Source organism: Talpa europaea (assembly GCF_964194135.1).
Source record: "Talpa europaea genome assembly, chromosome: 1".
Lineage (NCBI taxonomy): Eukaryota > Metazoa > Chordata > Mammalia > Eulipotyphla > Talpidae > Talpa > Talpa europaea.
Window position 1 is genome coordinate 149,843,476 of NC_140073.1, and position 12,952 is coordinate 149,856,427.

Genomic DNA, 12,952 nt, shown 5'->3' on the forward strand with positions numbered 1-12,952 from the left:
TCAGTGCTATCAAGCTATTGGCAGTCACTGCAGCACCTGTTCCATCCCCAGCCATGGAGCTGACCCACATGGGGCAGCAGACCTCTCCTGTCTCACCCGCTGCTCCCCTCAGCAGTGTATTTCATCAGTCTGCCTGTTCTGTTCCCTGCTCTATCTCTGGTGAATCCTCTCACCCCCGCACCTCTGACCTGTACCCCAGTTCTTGTATTCATAGATAAAAATAAAACTTAAATTAAAAAAAAGCTAGTCGGTTGAGTGCAGCGCTGTGAGGCTGTCCACAGCCTCTGCATTGCAGTATGATCCCTGCAGGCCAAGGAGATACCCACATGGCGCGGCAGACCTCTCCTGACTTGCCTGCTGCTCCCTTCAGCAGTGTATTTTGTCAGTCTGCCTGCTCTGTTCCCCGCTCTGTCTCTGGTGAATCCTCTAACCCTCCTGCACATCTGGCCTGTACCCTGGTTCTTATATAAATAAATAAATCTTAAAAAAAAAAGGTTGCAGGAAATCAAAATGGAATTCAAAAGCCGCACCATCCCTGCAGGCTTGGCTCCTCTAATACTTTGCTTTCCCCTTGTTTGCAGAACCCAAAGTCAGCTGCAAGCTGGGCCGCTCTGCGTCCACATCAGGTGTGCCCCCTCCGTCCGCCCCTCCGCTCAGGCCAGCCAGCGACCTGCCGCCGAGCCAGGTACCGCCTAGCCAGTCGTGATTGACGTCCTGTGAGCAGCATGCGAGCGCCCCTGTCTGTCGTGTGTCACTGTGGACACGTTTGCATTGGCTTTTATTTCTGTGTGTATGGGGCGGGCAATGAGTCCGCAGTCTGTGTCCTCATCCGAAAAGGCAAGTGTTTCTTCGCTGTGATGGGTGCAACTTTCTTTGCTGTTTGTTACCAGATCGTTGTGTCTCTGATTTCCATCATTCTGTAATATCAATGTAGTAACCCTGTACTCTCTGTATCGGCGCAGTGGTTATTTTGAACAATTCTCTCTCTCCTCCATGTTCTGTGTACTTTTATACTGTCATGAAAATTTATCAACCTTTGATAAATTTATCGACTTTGTGTTATGTAGATTTCTTTTTCAATGTTTTGTCGACAACCCTTGCACAGATGTCGCCAATGAATTTGTACCTATCTTTCAGCTCTATCCTGTTATACTGTAATATTTGTGGCCGCTTTACTTTTGTTTTTATTTCGCTCGAAGCATGATTGTAAGACACTGAATATCGATGTCCTTATAAATATTCATTTGCCAACTCACTTGCATTGAACACGGGCAGCTAGTCTCCTTTCTTAGGCCACGATGAAGTCAGTTGACTAGCCATGATCTAGAAATTTACCAAAACTGTAGATTCACGAGGCGATCTTTAAATAAATGGTTTTTCTCTGGTATACCAACAATATCAGAAATGTTCTCAGAAAGGGATTGTAAGTATTCATGCATGGTAAATGAGATCTCTATTATTACTTGGAGAAAAGAGACAAGAAATAAAAATACAAGTTAAAATATCATTTAATCCTTTATAGTGCAATACGTTGCTCTGATGTTCATTTGGGTGCTTGGCTGTGTGTGTGTTGGGGGGAATCACAGCACATGAATGTTCTCTCACTCACCCAATAGCAGTTCAATGCATTGACTTAATTTGTGAAGCTGAAGAATTGTTACCGTTAAGTGTTACGGGTGTTAAGTCGGATAATGTCAGCCCTGAGTATCTTCACTCTGCTTCTTGGTTTTAATATTTGCTTACATGAAACTTCCAGAATTATAAATGATAAAATTAGTGGTCTACCTCCATGGGAAAAGCTCATTACTGATTAGCAAATTATATGTCCATCAATTATTTAAAATGCCAAGCTCTTTTAAAGTCATAACTAAGAATAATTGATTTTTTTCTAATGGGAGACATGAGTCTTTTTAGTATTTTCCTTTAGCTTAAATATGCACAGATTCTGACTTACAAATATATGAGAGATTGACAAACACGAGAGATGAGAGATTTCTCTCAAGGGTATCTCAGTTATCGTTTAGAATTTGTGTCTTGATTTAAAATGTTAAATGCCTTCATAACTAAATGGCTCTGGCTTAAGCACTTGTTGTGTATAAAAGACGTAGAAACAGTAAAACGATGGATTCATAAATAGTTAATTTACTAAGATCAACTATCAATAATTGATCAAGCTATTCCAAATGATTACATTTACCAATATTTAAAATTTAAAAACTTGGAAAATTGTGGGAAATTTTAGCTCACTGGCAGAGGAATGCACATAGTTTCTTGCCCAAGTATAGGCACCTGGCTAGCACCTTGGCGCCACAGGGACGTTATTGTGTTCCTGGTTCTGTTTGGCTTTTCACTGATTCGCTTTCCAGCTTTTCTTCCCAAACCCCTTCGGCCCTCACTGAAAGCAGTTTTGAGGAGTAAACTTCCAAACAGAAATGAGCTACTGGCTTTGTACCTCTGCCTTATCAACTCTTCTCTTATTGGATGGAATGTCTTCATTCTTCAAAATACAGAGACGTGAGAAAGATCCCCATGTTGTGTATGTTCTGTTCACTTCCTCACTGACCGCAGAAATCCTGGCACACGCTCACCATGAAGACTGGCATCCTGGCCTCTGGCCTTGCCTCTGTGGCTGGGACCTGTTGAGTAGCCGATTCCTATGACCGGGAGCTTATAGGGTCATCATGGTTCAGAGACATCTGGCTCTGCCTTCCCACAACCCGGCACTGAACTGGCACATGGGCAACTTCCCACCCAGCGCTGGTGCTCTGGACCGGGCACTCTTACTAACTTCCCCTTTGCTCAGTAGCCCCCAGCAGTGGTGGAAGACATTAAACACGCTGAACTGTACAGTGGATATCATTGCATGGAGGATGTGGAGCACTGCCTGTCAAACAGTCACTTCTGTTTAGCAATTTTCCCAGCACCAGTAATTATTACCCTGATTCCAGGTAGCTTCTGAAACTCAGAATTCTTAATAGCAAGTAAACAGACTTCATGGTAGAACTCATTGGGAAACTAGGTGATCTAGTTAAAACAAGCAAGGACCATCAGCCCCTTGAAAATAATTCCAGGGGGGCTTCTCTACTGAGTAATCTGGCTTTAGAAAGGCTTTTCAATCCTGCTCACAGGAAGAAGCTGTGTTTTTTTGTTGTTGTTGTTTTGTTTTGTTTTGTTTTGTTTTGTTTTGTTTTCCCAGACTGTTCATATCTTGTCTCTGTCCAGTTTCCTCAGCTCTAGTTTTTCACTCCCTACTCCCTGTCATGGCTGGAGCTGGCTAAGAGGGTTGGAGGAAGAGCAGGCAGAGGGGCTGCACCCAGCTGCAGCAGGAATGCACAGAGGGGACCCCAAGTAACTGACTGAGCCTGACTGCAGAAGCCCAGGAAAGGAGCCCTTGGCCAGCCCAGGGCATCTAGAATAGTTCCTGACCCACCTCCGGAGCCCAGGCCGCTGGCACTGCTGCCCAGCGCATGTGCATAATGAAGGTGGTGGTCACCTCTGCTTGATTCTGGAATGTGTTCTGGCTTCTGGTAACCACAGCAGACTCAAAATTTGTAGAAATGTGTAATATCATCTGACTGGAACTTCCAAATATGTACGTGACAACGAGAAGTCAGGAAAGCAGGATAAACGCAAAAAGCATTCAGAGTTTCTCTGTAACACATACTCCTCTGAAATTCAGAAAGATGAAAACCAGATTGCTTTTCTTTTTTTTTTTTTAACTCATTCCTGAATAAATAGACTAGACATGGCGCAATTAGGGGAGAGTGACATTTCTTTGGAATTTTATTGCACTGCAGACACATATTTTGGCACTTGTCATCATGCACATCTTTGGAAATGCTGCTGATTTCAGGGCCTGCCGTGAGAGCTGTTCTTTTTGGAATGTTCCGAGTTCCCAAGGTGAACCTGGATGTAGTCCTACCTTGAACTTGGAGCATAGGGCACATCCTTTTTCTTCTGTGGTGACAGGAAACTCTGTTCAGAAGGAAGAGGTTTGGGTGTTTTTGTAGATGCAGGTGTAGTCCCTGGGATTCCCCGTTCCTGGCTGAGAACAGGTCACCTCTTCAGTGACCCAGCTGTGGGGGCTGCCACCCCCTCTCTGCAGCAGCTGATGGAGGAGCTGCCTGGAAAGGCCCCCTTCCCAAAGAGGGGAGCAGCCAGGGTGCCGCAAAATTGAAGTATGGCTGGGGTGGGAAATTGTTCCCCAAAATGTCTTTGTTTTGGGGGAATGGAGAGGAGAGTCACACTGTACTACACATACACACACGTACACACACTCTTACCACTCTTATAGCACACTTAGGCACACGCTCAAAATACATAGGCACAAGTCACAGACACTCACACAATGAACATACGTGTGCACCCAGATGTACACCCTCATCACACACCCTCACACAACCTTGTTAATAAGTTTGTGCACATCCACACCCGTATGTGCAAACTCATCCACACTCACACATTCACACTTACACTCATGCATACACTCATAACACACTTAAGCACACAGTCACAAACTGACACGCAACATATACTTACACATGCACACTCACACGTATCCTTACCCACCCTCACACATCCCTTGCACTTTTGTACATGCCCACTCACCCTCACAGCACATTTATGCCCGTACTCACACCCACCAGTCACACTCAGCACACACTTGTGTACACTCGCACATGCTTGCTCACAAGTGTACACGTCTGAGCACAAGTGTACACACACTTCACGGTCCCCACGAAGAGTCCGGGCGCGGGACCATGTGTGGAGCTGAAAGCTCACGGTCCCTGCAGGCTGGTGTGTCATTCCAAGCCCAGTTCTCCCTCATTACCCTGGTTTCGGGGAGCGGGTAGGAGAGGGCGCCTGTGATTTCCTTGGCCACCTGCTCAGGATCTGCCCAACCTGCATCCCGGCCGGTGCATGGAGAGGCTGAGGGCTGCGGGCCTGCCCTGGATGCCCCTCCGCGGGCTCACCAGCCCTTAACCAAACCAGCCCGGGCCTTCCCATTGCTTTTCAGGGTTATTTTTCAAATGTTTCTCTTTTGCTGGCAGCTCTCTGAACTCTCCAAGCTCCTAACACCCCCGTTCAGGTTTAGCGCCCTTCTGGCCTTGGGGAGCGCCTGCCCCACGGCCCGCAGAGCTGGATAATGCTGCCTGGGCGCCTTCATAGCTCCGTCTGCATCACGCCAGCTCTCCTGGGCGGTGAGAGAGTGAGGGTGTCCGAGCTTGGTGCATGCCAGAGTGTGTTTCAGATGTGTCTGGAACTCAAAATGTTTTTCCTAGCTACTTTAAAAAAATCGAAACAAACAAACAAAACCAAGCAAGGTAAGGTAAACCACTTAAAGACAGTGATCAGGGCTAAGAGACAGATTCAGGCCTTCATGGGATTTGGGGACCCGGGCTGTGCCCAGATCCTAGGTGTCCCCGACACCCAGCACAGTGTGTGACTCTTGCTGATCAGAGGGAGAATTCAGATGACAGAAACCTGCATTGTTTCTCACAAACGACGTGGTGTGGGCAGAAAAAATTAACTTCTTATTTAGCATCGTGTACTTGTTAACGTGTGTGTATTTCAGGGGGCAGAGTATCTGGGAGTCGCCAACTAAAGACCAGTAGTTTGATGATCAGTCTCCCAATTACTCCATTATTGAATAGAATGAAACTATAAACCCATTCCTTTGGCTTTATTCCAACCCCCCCATCTATCTAATAATCCCGTCCTGAGGCCCTGGAGTAGGGGTCAGCGTGTAATGAACAAGAGCATGTTCTGTATGAATTAGAACCAATTAACAAATGGAGGTGAGGCTGGGGGGTGGATTCTGAGGGTGTCCTCTCTCTGACTCTGCTGTTCTTCCCCATACCTGGACACCCTCAGGTCCTGAGCATCAGAGTTGTCATCTTAGCCAGTGCAACAGGTAGAAGTGTGAAGTCGCTGAACTGTACCGCCACTTTCTTTAACATGTGGAAGGAACAGAACAGTGTGTGGGTCCATAGGCGACTTCTGCACAGTGAAAACTGGTGCCAGTGCTGTCCTCTCTGATAAGTGCTCCCACATCATGGCAGGTGTGTGCTCCACACCCTCCCCTGAGGTGCTGCTGTTGTCCTGATTACAACTGAGGATGCCAAAATAAGGTAACTGCTCGCCCAAGATTTTTCTGTTAAATGTCAGCATCTCTGACCTTAACTACTCAGCTGTATACAAATGTGAGGTTCAGAGGAAGTTAAGACTCTTATGAGGGTTCCATTTCTACCAGTTCGTAGTTTTGCGACCTTGAATGTAGTGCTCAACTTTTCCACTTACCTGTAAGGTATGAGCAGTATCATCTGCCTTATAGGGTTGCTGGTGAGGGTGAATGAGATGAGGTGTGTATGGAAGGCCCTGGACAGACACGAGCTGCTAAAAAGTAATAACTGTTCTTCATTTTCATGGAGCTTTTCCATCATCTCTGAATTTGACTTTCCCGCTTGCTGGAAAACCTTAGGGAGGAGACACCTTCTATTCCAGAGGGAGTGGGCATGAGGGACAGTCCTGCTACCAATATGGTGATAATAGATAGAACTGCTAGCACATGGTGATAATAAAAATCAGGCGGCTTTTTAGTCATTCTTATTACTGACTCTAAATTCTCTAGACACTGTATGTATCTCCTTATTGGCCAGCGTTTGAGCAGATTGCTTCTTCCACCCCGTCCTCAGTGTGCCTGATATGACTATCATTATTCCTACTCCTCTAACTAGGACATTGGACACTCAGTTATATATGATATAATGGGTGTCTGTGTCTGTGGAGCTTCTTAGCTTGTAGGGCCCAAGTGAGACTTGGAAGCACAGTCAATAGAAATTGACTAAGGGGATCCTTTCAGTGGTGCCACCTGTGCCCTACATGCTGAACTCTCCTATTTGAGATGAAGCGTGAATGAAGATGATGCAGAGGGTCAGGCTTCCCAGGAAGCTGTTACTTGCATGGACAGGTAGGAGGTGCGGAGATGCAGGGCGTGATTGCTGCTACATTCAGTCTTTACGTAAAGCTTCCCCAGACCGCAGTTCCAAATGCTTTGTTTTCTGTTACCACAAGGAGCCCTATTATTGAAGTATATTCCATTGTATCGATTTAACTTGCATATGCCCACTATATCCATTTCATTTGTCATTGTTTTTCTTTTTTTTTTTTTGTCCTCATCAACTGTTATGTAACCCGAAGCTTGAATATAAACCACACTCAGTCTTGCCCAGTGAATACTCATCCACTCTGGCCCCAGTGTGTGGGTATTAGCTGGCACTGCTGACATTTCTTCAGCAATGTCAGAGTCCGTGCAATCCCTTAAACGAAAAATCTTTATTCCTCTTCAAATCTCAAGGGTGATGCCGTTTACTGAACTAACAGCACTATGGATGCATCTGGGGAAGTGGAGTTGAAATTTTAAATCACATCAGTTTAATCCATGTATTTTCAAACAGATCTATAGTTTTCAATTCCATGTCAATTTTTATTTTAAAAATTCAAAAATAGAGACTCTAGGAGGCAACTGAAAATATTTAGGTGCTGGAGGTACTCACAATGTCAGGGTAGTGGAATTTAAAGCTTTGGATCAAAGCCTAGAAAACAAAAGATGACTTTATAGTCACATCCCTTGTTTGAGTTGTACCCACTAGCTACTCAAGGTTAGCTTTATGAATTTATAATCCATTTGATCATGTTCTGCTGCTAATTATTAGCAGAAGTCCACATTCAAAAAGCCCCCCCCATCATTGTAACTATAAAAATGCATCCAGGCTCTGAAAGGAACCGAGGGACCTACTTGTGGGGGAAGGATGATGGGCTGGAGGGGGGTAGCTTCATATTAGGTGGGCACTTTGTGCCACCTAGTGTTGAAAATGAAACTTGCAACCTGTACTTGGGTTTTAAAGAATAAAACCATTTTATGACAGTAGATAGGCTACTTGTAATCATAAGCATAATGCTTATGATTTGAGAAACCTAGGAGAGGGCCTCCCCGGTGGCTCCCCGCAGCCTCTGCAGCGCCGGTTCGATCCCCAGCTGCTCCCCGGCCACCGGAGGAGGGTCCCACATGGCCGCGCAGACCTCTCCTGCCGCCCGCTGCTCCCCTCAGCAGTGTCCTTCGGTCCTTCTGCCTGCTCTGCTCCCCGCTCTGGCTCTGGTGAATTCTCTCACCCTCCCGCGCTTCTGACTGTACCCAGTGCTTATATAAATAAATAAATAAAAATAAATCTTAAAAAAAAATAAAAAAGAGAAGAAACCTAGGAGAAACTTTTTAATATCTTTTGAAGATATTTTTCATTCCTACAGTTTTGCTATTTTAGGCTACATAACTTTAAAATATACCTTTCTATGTTTCGGGGAAGGGGAGAAAATAACAAATCGCACCCAGTGATCTCTAAGTGTTCTGCATTCGTTCTGAATAGACAAGCTTATTAAGAATTATGACATATTCTGTGTGGTTTTGTTCTATCAAGCCATCTTGAGCTTCCAGGAAGGGAGATCTATCCATGTCCCTATTTTACAGACTAAAATGAAAATTAGTAGGCAAACTTGGCTGACCGAATGGGAGAAATCCCTTCTTCATTTCTTTACCATTAATGTATTGAAGTATACGGCTTAAAATTCTTAAAATTCTTAACATTCTTTCCAGAAAAGAGCAGTGTTCCTAAGAAGTGGGCAAATTTACCTCCGACTTAGGTTACAGAAGTAAATGTTTACTGTTAGTATCAACTCAGACTTTACTGGACTTGACTCAGTGTCCACGCCTTACTCAAGAAGGACGGGGGTTCCTTAGCTTTCTACCCAACTCCCCTGGACAAATCTTTGTGCTCTAGTCTGTGCTGCAAATAAACATGGTCCTTCAGGTTGAAAACACCTTCCCCAAATAAAGTAGATTTCTAAAATGGCTTTGTTGAAGGCTTAGCATGCACTTGGTACCATATTCACAATGTTTTATTATCCAGTCACCACAGCACACATATGCAGTAGGTAATATTTACCCCCACTTTGCTGATGAAGGGGACTGAGGTGAAGGGGCTTATTACCTGGTGACAGTCGTATAGAAGTGAGCGACTATAAGGGCATGAAAGAGGTCTAGTTACTAAACTGCTTTGTTTTCTACCATAAATAGTTGACTCCCTGAATTTGCTTTCCAGAAAATTCACCTTCCTTCACTGACACTTGTCCTTTATTTAAAAAATCATTCTTCAATTTCCCAGGTTTTGTCTTTTGACTTTTCTAGATTAAGAACTATGGCAGAAAGTCAAGTTCAACTGTGCAAGATGCCCTGTCCCTTCCAAACGGGGTCTCCAGGGTGGATGGGGCTGGGAAGGTAGCCCTTAGAAGGCAGCTGGTTCTCGTTGGCAGGTTGGACCATGGATGGGGGTGGTGAGGAATCAGCCATGGTGGCATGTGGCATTGGGAGCGTGAAAACATAATCACCTGAAACATCTAACTTCCATATTCTGAAAAATATATGTAAAAAAAAAATACACCCCTCACATGCACACATAGATCCCAGCTTCTTGAGTCTTGCTATAGACGAACCAACAACACACCAAAGAGAAATTGTGTATTCATGAGATGTATCCAACTTCTGGGATCACCCAGCCAGCCTAGGAGCAGACAGGATTAAAGGAGGGAAACCATCCTCCGTTCTGTCACTTCTGAGCCTTTGTTTTCTCCAGTAAATGCTGCTTTCAAGCTAGTTAATAATCCCCAGTTGTCAGCTGTTTTGACTGGGATGGTATTTGGAAGGCTGCAATCAATGACTTAGTTCCTAGAAAATGAGGATGTTTCTTGAAGGACCAGAAGGTGTCAAGAGTAATCTTACCCAACTCAGTCAACTTTGCATATGAAAGAGGAAGAGGCTTTTCAGAAGAGGCCAGTGAGCCAAAGTCACTCATCTCAGCACAATCCAGGTAGAAAGCCAATCAGCGCTGTGCTTCTCTGACAAACCTTAATTTGAAACTAGGAGCACTTTCGGCAATCAGACGTGGGAAGTCATTGCATCCTAGAGTCACGCTTCCCGGGTCTCATGGAATTTCCAGATCTGTTGATTTCTACATGCCCCTGAAGTGAGGTAATAAACATGAGAGCACACTTTAAATGTTTAAATATAAATGCTTTCCCTCAACCATTTATTGATTCAACACGTGGAGTTTTTTTAATTTAACATTTTGTTTGAGCAAAGAGTTCAAGGCACCAACGGTCACCTCTAAGTGTGTGATTCATTGAGGGGGGCACAAGAGGGTGGGTCTGTAGCTGCCACCCTGCTTCCAGGTGTGTCTCCCCTGGGAACCAAACCATCTTGCAGGCTGACCCTGGAGTCTTGGTCTCGGTGTCCCCCATTTCTCCAGCTCTGTCCCCACATGTATCTTCCGCGCCAGCCAGAGGAGTCAGGTGTGAAGGCTCCTGCAGAATCCTGACACCACCGGCAGGTGCTCTGCTATGGCCCGGCTTCCACTCTGGCCTCCCGCTCAGCTTCACCCTCCAGAGCTCTACCCCCAGCACCTGTGTCCAACACCTGCCCACCCCCTGCATGGTTCCTTCTCACATTCAGCAGCCAAGGATACCCCAAGACTTGCCTCACTTCTTCTGGAACACCCTCCCCTATCCTGAGGTCCTGGCACACAGTCTGGGGTCCGGTGTGTTACCCCTTTGAGTGTCCCACCACTCCCAGACGTGACTTCCTTCTCCACTCCTCCCTGGGCCTGGACTCACCAACTGTAAATCACTTTATTTTTGTGTTAAAGGAGAACATGCCTGAGGGATGGCAACCTCCATTCTGTTCCCCAGAACTGTAGCTGAAGCTTGGGTTGGATAAATTCCGTCACCCTCGGTGTTTAAGCTGCATTTGCGCGATGGAGATGGCAGAGACAAGGATGTCCCATGTCACAGTCCTCCAACAGATTCCACCTCAAAACCCCTCCTTTCATTTCCCCAAGGAGAATTTTGACTCCAAAGATGAAGACCTTCGATGTTTGCAATGGCTTTGGACTCTTTGAGGGCTGGGATGTATATTTTCATCTCAGAAAGTGCTCGTTTTCTTAGTACATATTGAATGAATAAATGCTGAAGGTGAAAACAGAGCAGGATCCAGTCCTATGGCTGCTACACAGAGGTGGAAACGCGTTGGCACTCTGGCAGGCGGCTATCACCCCGCACCTCCTCTGCCCCCTCAGCCAGGAACTTCACTGGTTTACCTGTTGGTGGAGGAGGAGAGACGCAGGTTACAGAAGAAAAATGAAATGCCAGGTGCTGTTCAGAGAGGTAACACAGGACTGGATCCTCACTGACAGGACAATCTCTATTCAACTCCTCCATTTTTTTTTTAAGCAGCTTTACTAAGAAGGAGAAAGTATCGGGGTCTCCCTTTGGAGAGAGACACCTTAACGAAGCATGTGTACATGCAGGACAGACCTCAGACTGCGAAGGTGGATGTGTCTCTAACAGAAACAACTCCCAAGCCCTGTCAGTAATGACTGAATATGAAATTGTATCTTTCTAACCCAAAACTACGCTCTGACACCAACCATGTGATTGTGGAGTCCAGACTCTGTGGGCTCATGTTTCCCTCACCCCACCCACGCAGTCCTGCACGCCCCTGGACCCGGGGCGAGGTTCTGGGGCTGGAGCAGCTGCCCTGCCCACAACCCCAGTCTCCAGGGCAGGTGCTTCTGATCCTCTGGTTCTCATGCCACCCCCTGGGGGGCAGTTCACTTGCTAGAGAGGCTCATGGAGGTCAGAGGTGTATTTAACTTACTAGATTTTCAGTTTATTATAAATGAACATAACCCAGGAATAGCTGGGCAAGGCATGGCGAAGAGTTGGAGCCTCCAGTGCGCTGAGCATCCATTCTCTCTGCATGGTCACACACTTACCAATGCGGAGGCTCTTCTTTTGGTTTTAATGGAAGCCCCATTGCATAGGCTGATTGATTAAATCAGTGGCCCCAGGGACAGAACTCAAATCTCCAGTCCCTCTTCTTGCCAGGGGTCAGGGAGATAGGCTGAAAATTCCAGCAAGGAATCACATATTTGGCTCCACAGGCAACCTGGCCTCTTCCTTCCATGCTTTCCAAAGGACACCTCATTAAATCACAAAAGACACCCTTACTGTTCTTGGAAAAGAAAATTCCAGGGATATTAGCAGCTCTGAGGCAGGAACTGGAAGAAGACCAAACATATTTCTTATTATAAATCATAACATCACATTGTGTGTAGACGTGTGTTTAACTCCATTTAGATTTTCTCTTTATAAAATTTGCAACAGTTAGTTGAAGCTGTGGGTAAAAGAAGTTGGTCGGGCTTTTTAGCTGCTGGACTCTGTGGCTATCATCTGAGGCCTTGATTGTGCTAATACAGAAGGCGCTTGGGAGTGTGGGCACCTGGAGTATGGCGTGGGCATGCACAAGTTGGCACACCTGAGCCTGGAGGCTGAGCATATAGGGTGGCATCACTCAGACAAGATGCTATGAGAGGAAAAGACCAGAAGAGAAAGTCAGGGAAAGCCCAGAGCAAAGAGCATCTAGAGATTCCCAGGGGGCTCGGGCTGCTGTCTCCCTGCTGTCTTGTTTCCCCTGCTTACCATCAGGCCCTGTGAAAATGATGCCAAGGGCTCCAAGATTCTCTTTTAAACTGCTAGAACCGATGGTGAACCTACCCTGCCTGGGGTGGTTGCAAAACAGAAGCTAACCTCTTTTTTTTTTTTTCCTGTTTTCTTTCTTGTTCTTTCTTTTTTTGCCTCAGATTTGCTGGACAGGTGTCCTAAACTCCTAAGAACTTGCCTCTTGGATGAATACTTGTTACACGTCCACAAAATTTCTGTAACCATTCCTGCTACCAAATTTAAATGCAATGGCAGAAAGTGATTTTTTTTCAAAGGTGCGAAAACTCAGTGACAAAGAGTTCTTTTTGCTACAGCATGTTGAATTAAAAGGGAGTTTAGCTGG

The 12,952-nt window shown here is 45.7% G+C and overlaps 1 protein-coding gene across 1 annotated transcript in view; it reads left to right on the plus strand.

Annotated features, from left to right (window-relative positions):
• The window catches only part of NYAP2 (neuronal tyrosine-phosphorylated phosphoinositide-3-kinase adaptor 2), a gene marked incomplete at both ends in the record, with an annotated part of 236,682 nt that overhangs the window by 198,407 nt on the left and 25,323 nt on the right, over positions 1-12,952 (plus strand). Inside the window, one exon of the mRNA XM_084239825.1 lies at positions 582-685. Coding sequence (XP_084095951.1) covers positions 582-685 — 104 coding nt within the window. The remainder of the gene's footprint in view (positions 1-581; positions 686-12,952) is intronic.